The sequence below is a fragment of the Podarcis vaucheri genome, assembly GCF_965113315.1.
Source record: "Podarcis vaucheri genome assembly, chromosome: 5".
Taxonomy (NCBI): domain Eukaryota; kingdom Metazoa; phylum Chordata; class Lepidosauria; order Squamata; family Lacertidae; genus Podarcis; species Podarcis vaucheri.
The window spans coordinates 74,060,925-74,076,953 of NC_138763.1; the positions used below are offsets into that span (position 1 = coordinate 74,060,925).

At 44.1% G+C, this 16,029-nt stretch overlaps 1 protein-coding gene across 2 annotated transcripts in view; it reads right to left on the reverse strand.

Moving 5' to 3' along the window:
• TET1 (tet methylcytosine dioxygenase 1) overlaps positions 1 to 16,029 on the reverse strand; it is an 87,405-nt gene that overhangs the window by 62,456 nt on the left and 8,920 nt on the right. For both annotated transcript variants that reach the window (XM_082223778.1, XM_082223777.1), the window contains one exon: positions 3,909 to 5,981. In XM_082223778.1, coding sequence (XP_082079904.1) covers positions 3,909 to 5,861 — 1,953 coding nt within the window. In that variant the 5' untranslated portion in view covers positions 5,862 to 5,981. The remainder of the gene's footprint in view (positions 1 to 3,908; positions 5,982 to 16,029) is intronic.

Below are 16,029 nucleotides of genomic sequence, written 5' to 3' on the forward strand. Positions count from 1 at the left end.
GGTCTGAAGCTCAACATCAAAAAAACGAAGATCATGGCCACTGGGCCCATCACCTCCTGGCAAATAGATGGGGAAGAAATGGAGGCAGTGAGAGATTTTACTTTCTTGGGCTCCATGATCACTGCAGATGGTGACAGCAGTTACGAAATTAAAAGACGCCTGCTCCTTGGGAGAAAGGCGATGGCAAACCTAGACAACATCTTAAAAAGCAGAGACATCACCTTGCCAACAAAGGTCCGTATAGTAAAAGCCATGGTTTTCCCAGTAGTGATGTATGGAAGTGAGAGCTGGACCATAAAGAAGGCTGATCGCCGAAGAATTGATGCTTTTGAATTATGGTGCTGGAGGAGACTCTTGAGAGTCCCATGGACTGCAAGAAGATCAAACGTATCCATTCTTAAGGAAATCAGCCCTGAGTGCTCACTGGAAGGACAGATCGTGAAGCTGAGGCTCCAATACTTTGGCCACCTCATGAGAAGAGAGGACTCCCTGGAAAAGACCCTGATGTTGGGAAAGATGGAGGGCACAAGGAGAAGGGGACGACAGAGAATGAGATGGTTGGATGGTGTTCTTGAAGCTACTAGCATGAGTTTGATCAAACTGCGGGAGGCAGTGGAGGACAGAAGTGCCTGGCGTGCTCTGGTCCATGGGGTCACGAAGAGTCGGACACGACTAAACGACTAAACAACAACAACAACAACAATCAAGCAAAAATTGCTGGGCAATTATTGCTGTGTTTTGCAGCCTGTAAAAAGTACATTATCAATTCACTAAAAAGCAACAAAGAAATTTTCTTCCAGCTCAAGTTCAAAAGCCTTGCCCAAAATTGTAGGGTGCCATGTTTTCCCTAATTTGTCTGAAGAAGCATGCCGTTTAATTCCCAGCCTTAGCACTGAACTTGATTCAACTGTCAACTGAGACTCTCTTGTGCTGCAAGAAAATGTCAACGGTTATCTGCCATAATTTCTGTTTGTGTTAGACACTAGATACCAAATGAGACCAGACTCAAACAAGGTAATGTTTATAGATCACAGAAACCATTTTGAGGAATCAGTATGTAATTTAGGATAGCAATGCTGCTGTTCAAAAAAAAGTAGTCTTCACTGTGTTTTCCCCTCTGGCACTTCAATTTTAAATATTTTTTGGGAAAGTTCACACATAATGCCTATTGTGAAGGAGCAAGCATCCTGGTACTCCACCCCCATTCCTGCTGCTGCTATGCAGCCAGAAATGAAGCTGTAGAATGGCTTTGCGTTACATCTGAATCTGGACCTTTCTCCCCCAACCACACACTTTTTTCTAGGGATGGCTGCTCTTTTATCTTCTATATGTACCTTTATAGTTAATGATGAGTTAAACCTTTGTCCCACATTATTGTCCGGCTTCTCTTAATGCTGCACAAGACTCATAAATTTGGTATTTTAATTGCACCTTTATGTGAGTCATGATAAGCATTCACAATCAGCGAGTCAGTATGCTGCTGCCAAACCTTATTCAATTATCCATGTTCTTGAATGTAAGGAGTAATTGATATTTCCCCCAGCTTTCTTCCACAGCATATTGAAAACTGAATTCTAACAACATGCACAATTAATGCAAAATATACTCCCATGCTTATAGGGTCTTAAAGTGGATCCAGGATCCCTACATTGGCTGTTACATTGTTGTTCTAAAACACCCTCCCCAACGTAAAGGAATATCCCCTGCTGAGAAGAAAACTCCCAAGGAATGCTATCTACCATCCAGTGGAGTCTGGCAGCATAAAGAAAGATAAGATACGCAATTCAAGGGAGGCAAACCATAATCTACTTCTAAATCATCATGATCTGAGCGGAATAGTTTTAGAGCAACTGAAGCGCTTCTTTGCTGGCCTGTTGGCTTTCCTGTAGCTCCATCCTCTGGCTAAACCTGAGAGGCAACACACAGGCAAAATTCCTTGTTTGACACCAGAAGTTCACAACTCACTGCAGACTCAACAATTGATCTGCCACAGTTGCAAAAAGGGTTTAACTCTTTCCACTTGAATATAGCTATTTTCACTACTGTGCTACCAGAAGCATGTCCTACACTTCCTTGTAAGAAAAGGGATTAGAAACCACAGCTGAGGCTGTTTGCATCTGGAGAGATCAAAGCTTTAAAAATGCAGCAGTTCTATTCACAGGGAAAAATTCAGACCAAGGCAGCAAGATCCACTAGGATGTTGATGGTCTCATGATCCCTCTGATCTATAAGCCTGGCTGTGATTTTCTATCCTGAAATGTTACACACACAATGCCCACAAAGAAACAAACTCTATGCAATTACAGTGGAAATAGGAAAAAAATATCATGAAATTTACTGGTCATAAACACTGTATTTCTGAATGAACTCTGTTATTAGAACTGCAAAAATCTAACAAGTATGTCTCTACCTTCAGCACTACTTAGAACTTAGTATTAAACCAGTCACTTAAAAAAAAAATCACAATGCTTGAGGTTTCCATATATATATATATATATATATATATATATATATATATATATGCTTTCGTAGATTTTCACGGGTACAGGAATGCAGGTTTTGGTGTCTTCGGGTGTCTTCCCGTGTAAGAGTCGGGGTGTCTGTGCGACGTTTCGACGAGGTCTCACTCGTCATCTTCAGGCTGGTGCTTTCGGCTTCTTGTTACTGGAACAGAGCAGAGTCTGGTGTTTGAGTTCCTATAAATACTGTTGAGGGGTGTGGTGTATAGCCTCCAACGTTCTGGGCAAAGAGGAAGTTCCTAGATTAGTGTGCCTTTTCTTCTTTTGTTCCTTAATTACTTGAGGGATATCTTGGGTGATTTCATGAGTGATATTCAGAATATCACTGGGTGGGTCATTAAGTGTAGATTAGTTGCTAAAGCTTTCGTGTCTTGACCTCTTGAGCTTGTGAAGAGTTTTTCTGAGAAGATGGCTGTGCCAAACTATAGTGGCACCTCCGGATGCTGCACCCCCCTGCAATCCCTACACAGATCTGGCTGGCACAAGGCACAAAACCATAGCTCGCCCCTATACACGAAGCCAAGCCAGAGCACAACTAAATGCAGCACAGCCATCTTCTCAGAAAAACTCTTCACAAGCTCAAGAGGTCAAGACACGAAAGCTTTAGCAACTAATCTACACTTAATGACCCACCCAGTGATATTCTGAATATCACTCATGAAATCACCCAAGATATCCCTCAAGTAATTAAGGAACAAAAGAAGAAAAGGCACACTAATCTAGGAACTTCCTCTTTGCCCAGAACGTTGGAGGCTATACACCACACCCCTCAACAGTATTTATAGGAACTCAAACACCAGACTCTGCTCTGTTCCAGTAACAAGAAGCCGAAAGCACCAGCCTGAAGATGACGAGTGAGACCTCGTCGAAACGTCGCACAGACACCCCGACTCTTACACGGGAAGACACCCGAAGACACCAAAACCTGCATATATATATATATATATATATATATATATATATATATATATATATATATATATATGTGGGAGATGCACTAACATGGAAAAAAAGATGTCCAAAGTCATACTTGTTTTCTGGACCTCTGGTTCCCATGCATATGTATGGTATTTATATAAAAATAAGTTCCACTGGATTGATTGATTTCAGTGGGCCTAAATGCACTTAACACAATCCTGGACTGAGGTCTGCATCTTTAACAGTGCCAGGATTTAGTAACATTTAAACTAAGTTACATAGTAATTTTTGTTTTTTATTTAATGACTTTATGGTGCCCTTCAGATGTCATTGGTCTATAATTCCCCTAATTTATTGCCCCCTGGCCATGCTGGCTGGGAATGATGGGAGGTGATGCTCAAATACAGCTGGAGAGCACCAATCTGAATAAGGCTGCGTCATGCACATTTAATGAATCATCTTTTTCCTTACCTCTGATGGTACAAAGGGCAGCATTAAGGGCGGCAGTGGAGGCTTCTTCAGTTCTTCACATTTTCTCTTTTTACATATCCTGTGACTAGTTTTGCGTTTCCTGCAACAGCTGCATTCTTCACAGTTAGTTTTCCGCAAACATGGCTCGCACACCCCACATCGCCTTCGCTTCTTCTTTTCTAGCACAGGTTGCAAAGATGCAAGCGAGACAGGAAGGCTGCCAGTTGGGTTCCCACAGGAGGCAGTCTCTGAAACTACAACTAGATTAGCACCACATTTCCCGCTGTCCTGAACAGAGTTTGCAACAGTCCCACCACTTTCCAACTGCAACAATGGATCCTGAGGTTTTGGAATGGATTCATCTAACACAACTGTCTTGGTATCTGCATTCTCTGCAGCAGCTGATGGAGGCCCTGAATTAGCATCTTCAGACAAGTTGGGAAAACTTTCCTTAAAGGTGTCGCTGCTTACCAGAACGGAATCTGCTGTACTTTCTAGGTTGAGGGGTGCAACAGGCACAGCACCTGAATCTAAAGTGAAAGTGTCTACGGCGATCTTTTCAAGTGTCTGCTCAAGATCTCCCAATATAAAACTAGTCAAAGAGGTATTAGAAACCTGTTCACATGCTAACGTGCCATTTGTTTGGTCACATTCTAAATAAAGTTGTCTGGAGTTGAAATAAGAATCAAGTGCTTTACTGCTTAGCTCCAGTTCCAAGTCCTTTGGTAAATGAGATTCCACACAAAGGCCTGGATCTTTTAAACAGCCTTCTGATTCAGAGATGCAGCATGAGGCAGGTTCTACTTCTTGAATGGTAGGCTCAGGATCCTGATTGAGCTGAGACCCTTGTAACACACATGGGTCATCTAAATGCAATTTCGAGATCAATTCAGAGGTAATCAAAATGGCAGCATCAGGATCGCCATCAGTTAGCACCAAATCACAGGTAGTTTTGGAGTGAGCCTCTGTGGAAAACTCTGACCTTTCTACAAGTTCCTTGGAGTTTGTTTCCGAGGAAAGGCTTAATGCGGAATCGGAATGTGAACAGGTATACTGTTTGGGGGCAGGAGACCCATCCAAACAACTCTCAGAATGTGATTTCACAAATGCTCCCGAGTCATTCTCTTCATGTACCTTTATAGGAATAGCAGAGTCAAGATGAAAATGTGCAGGGGCAAGTTGAGTGAAATTTTCTTCACAGGTACTCGGAGGCAAATATTTCAGAACCTGCTCTGTGGGCGCAGGTTCTGTACACTGGCATACCTCCTTTAATATCTCTGGATTTTGGGTACCTGGTACATCACCATTAGAAGAAGAAATACCTTCTTCAGAAGGTGTCTCTCCCTTTTTGGCTTGACTATCACATTCAGAGCAGTGGCCTTCTGGATCACACAGATCCTCCTCCTCCTCCACTGCCTCCTTGGGAGAAGATAATGCACCAACCTGGTTTAAATCCTTTCCAGCCTCTTCTGCTTCCTTCCTTCCTAATACACAGGAGGTTCTTGATTTAGGTTTCTCTCTTCTCCCTACACTTTTTTCTGGGCCACCTTTAGTTGCTCGCATGATTGTTGGCGTCTGGAACAGTCTATGGGGAAACGGTTTCCTGCGGAGAGTCATGGCAAAGCCATTGTAGCTCAAAGGAGGCTGGTTACGCAACAGAACATTATCAGTTAACCCCAGATCCATCCAAGGTGTTCCAGACAAGGCTTTGGTGACGCTGCTCCTGAGAAATCGGCATGTTGCATTCAGTGGTGGTTTCTCTTCCTGTAGTTTTTTCTTGCCGTCATTCTTTTCTTCCAGGTGCTTTTTGCAGTTTGCTGAACTTTCTGCTTTTGGAGAAGTTTTCTTGGCATCTTTTGTTACTTGGCAAGATTTCTTTTTGACTGGGCTTGATTTCTTTTTGCTTATCTCTTCCTTTTTAACTGATCGTGAAGATCTGGCATCACGAGCCATCTCTGTCAAGCAGCAGATGTGCAACTAGGAGTGGACTTAAAGATCATGGAGTCTTGCAAATGTTCTTCAGTTCAGCAGAAGCCGGCATATTCACCTGCACTGTCCTTGTAGAGCACAGAGCTGAAATAGAAGATAGGAGTTTAAGATTATTATGGATTATATTTACGTTGTTGTTGTTGTTGTTGTTGTTGTTGTTGTTGTTGTTGTTCTTGTTACATAGAACCCTGAAAAGCACTATCTTTGCATTATTTCTCTGCATTCTTACAAACTGGGAAGAGGGAAGCTGAGTGACATATCTTGCCTAATGCTGCCTAGAGCAGGGGTCTGCAACTTTTAAGACAAAAAGAGCCACTTGGACCCGTTTCCAAAGAAAAAAAAACTGGGAGCCACAAAACTCGTCATTATAAAAATAACTTTTTTGTCACTTTTTTATTATTTCTTTGTTTGACCCCTCAGAATTACTCCTCCTCATAGAAATAAACATTAAATTAACAAGTTACCTTTGTGTGTGTGTGTGTGTGTGTGTGTGTGTGTGTGTGTTCTTCACTCCCCTTCAAAACAGTGACCAGCATACATGCCCCCTTTCAATGCAGTGACCAGCGTACATGCCCCTTACAATGTAGCGGGCGGGAAGGTGACGTCAGGACGGTGCATGACTAACGCACACACTGCCCCCATGCGACGTCACAGCCAGTACAGCACCCGCCACAGTGGGGAGTGTTGGGGCGCACAATGCGCCTCCTCCCCTTGCTAGTATCTGCCCCAGAGCCGTGGCAAAGGTGTAAAAGAGCCACATGCGGCTCCGGAGCCGCGGGTTGCAGACCCCTGGCCTAGAGAGTTCATGGCACAGAAAATATGTTAGCCAGGGGCTTCCTGGTCCAAACCTCAGTCTCAGTCTGTTTGGCCACTATGCTACAGTGGCATAGTGTCTAAAAGTCACTAACAAGTTAGCATTGTGCGTGGAAAGGGCCATAACTCAGTGGTAGAGCACATGTTATTGTTATGTAATCAAAAAGTGCCAGCTTCAATCCTTGGCATTTCCAGGTATTTCTGGAAAGATTCCTGTCCAAAACCCTGGACCTCTTCTGCTAGTCTGTGCACAATATAGAGTTAGATGGACCAACAGCCTGATCTGATACAAGGCAGCACCTTATGTTTAAACAAGTTTATTCAAATGCTCAACTAAAACACAGTACACTTGTAAAACAGTTGCCACATTCTGTGTAATATTCCAAAACTGCTTAGAATATTTTGAGTTGTCCTTGAACTTTGATCCTGTTTACATTCGGTACAGTGGTACCCCGCAAGACGAATGCCTCGCTAAACGAAAAACCCGCAAGACGAAAGGGTTTTCCGATTTTTAGAGGCTTCGCAAGACGAATTTCCCTATGGGCTTGCTTCGCAAGACGAAAGCCCATAGGGAAATCTCCTGGGACAGCGGGGAAACGCAGCGCGCCTTCTCCTCTGTTCCCAGACCTGTCCTGAAGGCTTGTGGTGGGAGGTCCGGGAACAGAGGAGAAGGCGCGCAGCCTTCCCGGGGCTTGCGGTGGGAGGAGGGTTTTTCCTCCCCACCGCCAACATTCAGAACAGAGCGCCCTTCGCGCGGGGCAGACACCTGCAGCTTGGGGAGCCCTGCAGGACTTCCCCGCAGGGCTCTCCAAGCTGCGGATAGCAGCCTGCTGCGCCTATCCGCAGCTTGCAGAGCCCTGCGGAGAAGTCCTGCAGGGCTCCCCAAGCTGCGAATGTCTGCCCCGCGCGAGGGGCGCTCTGCTAAAGAGCGCCCCTCGTGCGGGGCAGCAGGCTGCTATCCGCAGCTTGGAGAGCCCTGCGGGGAACTCCTTCTTCCCCCGCCAGCCTTCAGAAAAGGTCTGGGGACAGACTGTCCCCGGACCTGGTCTGAAGGCGGTTTCCCTAGGAACGCATTAATTGATTTTCAATGCATTCCTATGGGAAACCGTGCTTCGCAAGACGAAAAACTCGCAAGAAGAAAAAACTTGCGGAACGAATTAATTTCGTCTTGCGAGGCACCACTGTATTATATTGATTTCCTCATACTACCAATACTATTTTTTTCAAAATAGCCACATCCAAAATTTGACAGACTAGTTCCTCAGTCTGGGGATCTACAGTAAGCTTGCAATTAATATGCAGGTTACGTTCTAGAGATTGTGCCTAAACCCAAAATATTGCATACTCAAAATACATTCGGCATAATGATGGATGGGCTTGGCACAGCTTTTTCCTGGATTCCCACCCCCTTTATTTATTTTTAAATTGCCAAGCATGTAAAGCTAAATGTGTACAAGTTAAATGTGTGTTAAGTTGCTGGCTCACTGTATTTCATTTCCCAAATGTGTCTCTTTGATCTTAGCAACATTTCCTTTTGGCGTGGTCACTACATTTTCAGATCTAAAACAAGTTTGAGCTTATGCATGTTTACTCATAAGTAAATGCCACTTGAACTCAATGGAATTGCTAGCAACTAAGCATGCAAAGGATTGTAGACCTAAAATCTAGTTAATTCCCCCAGGATTTGTTTCCAGAAATTATTAACTTCCCTGCAACCTCACCAACAGTGATAAAAATCCCTGCACACTTTGAAGAAAGCTAGGGATATCCCTGTTGTATTTTAGGCATGCTCTTTTGTTTGGTTTTGTTTAAACCCACTCTAAAATATGTGCTGCAGTGATTCATTGAGATGGGAAGCAAGACTCGGAGGAGTTTGGAAAAGTATGAGTACATTTAAATAATGCCAACAAGAAAGATTAAAGGGAGGGGGGGAAATGCAATGTATCGTCCTATCCAGCTAAGTTAAATGTATTCTAGAGTCCAACAGTGCAGTCCTATGAAAACTTATCAGAAAGTCTCATATTGTCCTCAGTGAAACTTGCTTCTGAGTAGACATGTACGGGAGTGCATTGTAAATCCAACTTATCTGAACAGGATGACTGGGTATATAGGTTACAACTGCCACATAGTCACATCCACCCATTGATTTGTGTGCTAACAATTCATCTGGTGTTGAGCTTTTGATGGCTCACCATGCATAGCCAATGACATTAAATACCATTACAAGCCTCTTGTGCATCAACATTTGCATTATTAAAAATCACTCCATGTGAGGAGCTGCCACATCAAGAGTCCTCATTTGAGAGTAATTTATAGTAGCTGCAATGTGGTAATCATTATGCTTGCTCCAACCATCGGGTGTGCAGAGCTTCTTTTGGATGTGCCAAGGAATTGCACATTTCCCCTTATTTTTCATATTGCTTTCTGCAAGACACTTTTTCTTGCACAGTTCTCTCTTCAATACAGTAGCTGAACCCTTCCACATGGAATTCACAAACGCTCACATGCCTTAAAATACGATGTACAGACATATATATGCAGCAACTTTATGTTGGACAAAACGGTTCCATTTCCACCTAAAGATGTTGAGCACAAGAATCCAGCTGTAGCTGACTCCCAAAGAAACAAATATAAAAGGATACATAGCACAACCTTACGTAGGAAGGTAAGTCCCACTGAGTTTAAAGCTGTCAAATGCAGCTTTTCCAGACTGAGCAGGATAAAGAAGAGGAAGAATTGCTATGTAGCCAGTAGGTGATATAGATTTGCAAATGCCCCCATCACTAATATACAGTATTTGTCACCTAAAATACTATTATTCAAAGCCCTATTAATCATCCATATTTGAACAAGGTACTCATTAGATTTACTCAAAAGCGTTGCAATCAATGCTGTGAACTGTTGAGGACTGACACCGTTTTTGATAGCTTTCCCAACTTGAACACATCTTCTGCAATTGCTTTGTGTCATTATGACAATTATTCTTGCATCTTACTAATATAGGAAACTGTCTTATACTGCGTCAGACCATCGGTCCATCTAACTCAACATTGTCTACAATGAGCGGCTGTGGTTCTACAATATTTCAGGCAGCAGACATTCTCAGCTGTACCTGGAGATGCCAGGGACTCAATCTGGGTCCTTCTGCATATAAAAGAGATGCTCCAACAATAAGCTATGGCCCTTCCTCATGGTCTTGAAATGACCACTTTCAAACAGTACAATTTACAGGATCACAATCCATTGCAGCTTGACACAAATATTTAAGAAGTATGATGAAGACGAAGACAACTTCCACAACCCTCCATGCTGCATATGTGCTTTTGGGTCAGCCTCAGACACATCGCCCATGCATTCCAGTGCCAAAATTCAGAAGCCCTTCAAGTGTCCAGAAAATGTGGCAGTCCAAAGAACAAGAGAACCAGAACACTGGTCTGCAATATGACAAACTTTAACAAGAATTTAATGATGTAAACATTTATTTAATTAAGTGAGAGGGAGGAATACAATTTCTCCCCCTTAAATAGAAGAGCACTTGAACAATGAAGCAAGAAACAAGGGGGTTGAGAAATCCCCTTCCTGTAAGAATATTGGTCAGGAACTGCAAAGATAAGAAATCTCTAGCTCCAAGGCTACTGAAGTAGGAAGCAAGCGCTTGTCCCCTTCCAACAAATGGATAACTCTTTCTCATGTTGCCTTTTTGTACGTATTACATATGCACACCCAGAATGATTTCCAGTTGTATACAGCATTAAGGTAGCTAGGAATTTAATGTAATACTTCCCAGAGTTTGGTGGAGGCAGTATAATCCTGGCAAATGCTTATCTCATCAAGATAAAAACTAGAATCCTCCCTATTCTTGAGGAACGTTCTCGCAAGTGTAATATTTCAATGCTGCTTAGCAACTGTTTATAGGTAGGCATGCATAATCCGGAATATCCAGATATGAAAACAACATTTATTGCTCCTTCCTTGCGCCAGACTAACTGCTTTGAGCAATGCACCTACATTGTCCTATGCCCTGACCTCAATACGCTGGCCCCAATTCAGTGTATCATAGATACAGTGGGATCTTATGCATGCATATTGAGATGCTATCAAGGATGCTGCTCTACCCCAGATTCTGTGGGGATGGATGTGTTGTTTAAGTAGCCATACATAGTCTTACAGTAAAATCCTAAGCATGTGTGTACTTTGAAGTCCCATGGGCATTACAATGCAATCCTCATGTCTACTCAGAAGAAAGTCCAACTGAATTCAATGGGACTTGCTCCCAGGTAAATGAGGTTAGGACTGCAGCCTTAGTCTCTAATAAGAGTACTTAGGCAGTGCGATCTTACATGTGTTTATACATAAGTAAATCCCACTGTGTTCATCTGAGTTGAAAGTGTACATGTATTAGATTCCTAGATGCAGAACTTCTAACATAATTGTGGAGAAGTCAAGAGTTTCCAAAGTCTGACCAGGAAAGGGTTAACCTACTGCCAAGAGAAGATGCCACTGATAGTAACTATCAGAGGCACAGGGCTATGCTATGCTTAAGCCAAAGTCACATGACCAATTGCCTAAGAAAAGGACAGGCTAGGCTTAAAAGAGGGGGAAATTTTTTTGGAAAGAGAGTTGTATTTGGAGTTGGGGGAGGGGGGAAATAGAAAAGGAGAGTAAAAGAGAACAGAGCTTCCTATGGGGCTTAAGGAGAAAGGGATCATGTATTCCCCAAATGTAGCTAACCAAATTAAAAACAACACTGAATTTGAAAGGGGGGGGGGGAGTATCAGGCCCTGAATTGCAGCAATTGTAATTTTATGCACAACCTGTGCAAGTTGTCACTTCACACTCTGTCATTTCCTCAGCACATACAGGCTTCACTATCTGGGTACCAGAGGTATGAATTAGCCTTAAAAAATGAGCTGGGGAGGGAGGGGAAGTGGGCAGCCAGGATATTAGTTTGCTAACAGTGCAATCCTCTGCATTCTTGCTCAGAAGTAACTCTGGATTACCAAGGCTGGGTGGGATTTGGGGGGGGGGAGGTAGGGGAAGGGTAGTACCTCTGGTGGGGGGAACATGTCATATTCCTCCTGGGGTGATTTGTCTACCTTTGGTCCCACCCTGCACTCACCCGTGGCTCCTAGAAGCTGTCAGCAGGTGACAGCAGCCATACCCCCGAAACAGCTTTAACTGGCCAGCTAAGCCAGGTAAGGGTAGCCAATAGATCATTCAGTGAGTCTGGAACTTTCCCTGCATGCGAAGACAGCCTCTGGTGAATTGAGCGGATGAGACCCATAGTGGGACCAGTGGTCAAGAAGGCAGTTTCTGCACATGTTGTAGAGGGAGGTGAGGAGCAGATGGGGCTTGTCAACCTGGAAAGGTAGCCCAAATTCTGACCATAAACCTTGCAGGATATCTTCATGAGATCAAAATGGTAAGGAGCAAACCCTACACAAATACAGAGTACAGTAGTACCTCGGGTTACATACGCTTCGGGTTACAAACTCCACTAACCCAGAAATATTACCTCGGGTTAAGAACTTTGCTTCAGGATGAGAGCAGAAATCGTGCTCCAGCGGTGCATCAGCAGTGGGAGGCCCCATGAGCTAAAGTGGTGCTTCAAGTTAAGAACAGTTTCAGGTTAAGAACAGACCTCCAGAACGAATTAAGTTCTTAACCCGAGGTACCACTGTACAGTCCCTAAGGCAGTTGGATGGTGCCTCATAACCTCCTTCTGGCAACTCTTGCAGCCAAGCTGGTGCCAAATGTATTACTCAGCTTTCCTTTGGACCACATCAGCAAGGCTGGACAGACTAGGATCTCCATACACACTGCCCAGATTTGCGACTTTGGTACCGATAATGCGTTTGACTTCACCCCTGGAAGTGCACTCCATTGTCTCTCAAGACAGATGGATGCCAACAAGAACCACCAAGGCTGAGAGAAGACTGGCTCCCCTCAGGTAAACAAGAGAATTTGTGGCTGATGTGAGGTCAAGGCAAGGAAGGCCACCTAGACCTTCTCCATTCTTCTGGAGCCAGGTAGGCAGGTTGGGGTAACTGGGCCCCCCATTAATCACCATCCATTTTAAGCAGACTTTAGCAACTATGAATTTCACAGTAAAACAAAAAGAAAAAACACCATTCCTAGTGCTGCCATAGTGCAAAAGCATGGAGCCAATTCACAGATCCTTACGGCTCCTCATAGTTTTACACTGTCTCCCCCCCCCCAATAAATAAATTGGTTCATTCATCTGTGTCTGCATATGTGTCCTGTGATTTCTTCGTGGTTTTGTTGGTCCCCTGTGCAAAAGTCATGAAAACCCATGGAGACCCTGAATCAGTGTTTTTGCACTAGAACTGCAATTTTTTACTATGTACCAGTGTAAAGCTGATGACGTATTTTTAGGAAAAACATATCAAATCATGCTGATTCAAGAAGATAACATTTAATTCTACTGGAACCAATTTTTACTCAGACCCTGTGGAAAAGCAAAAAGCATGTGTGGCTAGGCGCATTTTCTGTTTCTATCTGTTGGAAGTGAGGAGGGAGTGGAAACTCTGTCACTTTCTCAAAATTCCAAAATGTGTCCATGGGCCCATAAAGACTGATGAACCCTGAACTAGAAGCTAGTGAGCTTCTCCCTCAAGCTGGCTTCATCACAAAACATATCTGAGCAGCAGTGATATCTGCTGTGGTATCCCCTTTTAAAAAATAAAATAAAAAATCCAGCACTCAGCACTCTAAGGTCCAGGCAGTGGTGTCAAGAGCTTATTTAGACCAGGGGTCTGCAACCCGCGGCTCCGTAGCCGCATGTGGCTCTTTTACACCTTTGCCGCGGCTCCGGGGCGGATACTAGCGAGGGGAGGAGGCGCATTGTGCGCCCCGACACTCCCCACTGTGGCGGGCGCTGTACTGGCTGTGATGTCGCATGGGGGCAGTGCATGCGTTAGTCATGCACCGTCCCGACGTCACCTTCCCGCCCGCTGTCAGATCGCGGCTCCGGAGATATATTTGTTTTAAATGTCGCAATGGTTTTGCGGCTCCCAGGTTTTTTCCCTTCGGAAACGGGTCCAAGTGGCTCTTTTTGCCTTAAAGGTTGCAGACCCCTGATTTAGACTCATTGCTATTGTTGTCGCCAGTGGAGGCACCAGAAGGCATTTTGCTGTGGGTTCGCTGAAGCTCAATGCATCTGCTTGCATAAAGTGAACAACTTACAGGCACAAGTGTGTTTCAAACTGACATCGACTCTCACAAGGAAAATCCTAGACCAGATCAAGCCTAAGAGAGATGTTTTCCTTTGCCTTATGCTCTCTCTGTGGCCAAATACAACCCTAGTTTCATCGGAATACAAAACTTCCAGTAAATCTACGCACTGCTTCAAGATTTAATACAATTACTCTTCTCACTAAGCAATCCTTCAGTACCAACATCTCTTTTGTCACTACATCCAAGCGATCTATGCACAAAGCCATTACACATAAATTACTTGACAATGGGCTGTGGACTACACTGACAACTTTTTTAATGAGTTCCGTCCATTTTCAAATCTACATTTTTATTTTAAGCCACAATGACTGAATCCCTCGAGTTTCACAACTTGCTTATTACATATCTGTATTTTTAGAAATGGAACATTTTCATTTGGCTTTGGCAAACAAGTGCTTATCAATGCAACTCCAATCAATCCATTTGTTCCCACAAGATTTTAGAACCACTTTGCATTTTATGGGACCGTCCAGGAATAAACACCGTAAGCATGTAAGAGAGAGACACCTTTGGGTGTTCACCCTATTCAAACGTGCCGAGAAGAAAATGTTCAGAAATGTTATTCATCCTGCACGAAGTGCAACATATCAAAAATCCAAGCAGCTGCAGGATAGAGCTGCTCCAAACATTTATATCCCTGCTTATATCACAATTAACAAGCTATTGCAAATATAACATTATGTGATCTGCCAGTAAGAGCTGCTTTATACCAGCATTCCAGCGGTGTCCACTATGAGAAGCACATAAAGTGGGAAGGAAATACACACGCCTCCGAACATGCGGTGCGCAAAAGGGAACAGCAGCCAATCACAGCTCCCCTACCCATTTCCCCAAGCGCTTGAGGACACGTGTCTCCCTGTCACAATTCATACTGGAGTAATATGGACAAGTTCAAACGGCAGTTTCCTCTGCAATAAATGCAACACTTGGGTATTAAAACCAGGAAGTGTATACCTTGAAAGCAGCAGGGATTTTCCCTGGTGGGCTCAAAAGCGCAATTCCAGACACTGCGCACTTCTTGCAATTGCCGCTGTCTGTGATGTGTCAGATAAGTCAGCGTGTGTGCTTTTACAGACACCATGCGGACGGCAGAGATCAGATGCACATCTGCCCCCTTTTCAAACAACTGAAAGGCCCACGCCTTTCTGCAAGGAGAAATGCAACAGTCCCCCCCACCCCCGCAAAATACAAGAACCAGTGTGTCTTGCTAAAAGCCTCTCTTGCTGTCAGGACCCTTCAGACTGAGGAGATTCTGCAGCCCCCTGCAGATCTGTTTTTTTAGGGAAGCAGAACAGAGAACTGCTGGCTCATGACTCAGGCTTATGCAGTGTGACAAGAAGACTGGCTTCCCTCCTGACTTTTTGCATCTGCACGTACTCCAGGGGCAGTTGCATTTGCAAGAGGGTTCGTATGCAAATGGACAGCCTCCTGCGCTCAAATGGTGACTCCGGAGGCAAGTATGCAGAGGCAAGCCTCCAGCCCGCTTCTCCTCCGAACTGGCTTTTAAACAAGCTGCCCTGTTGAGCAATACTACTGACATATAGAGAAACTCAAGCCGCCCCCCCCCCAAGCGAGATATCAGCAGAGAGAGGGGGAAGGGGGAGGACCAAGCCGCTGCCTCTGCTCTTGTTTCAAGCAGATGGCTTCCTGGAGTGGGATTTATTTCTGCAGGAGGTAGAAGCCAGCGGTGGCCTGCAGCTCTCATTGTACAACTGCTCTTACAAGGGCTGCCGAGGAACCAAACAATGGGTTAAATTCGATTTTAAATTGACGACAGTGCGATGATTAATTAACTCTACTGAGATCAGCCAAGATGCACTGCTGGGAAACCGAGATATACAGCAGACTTTAACCCGTTGCGTGGGGGGTTTTTTTGCATTTAAAAAGCAGTAGTAATACCGTTTAAGGAAACAAGGGGGTGGTGGTTTAAAAAAGGCCAGCTCGAGAAGTTGCTGTTTGTCCTTTCCTTTTCCCCAAAAAGCAAACGCTCGAGAAAAAAAGCCAGTTTCGTTAAAACTGTCTCGCCCCCAACCCCTTTGTATGCAGATTTGAGGCAGTTTTG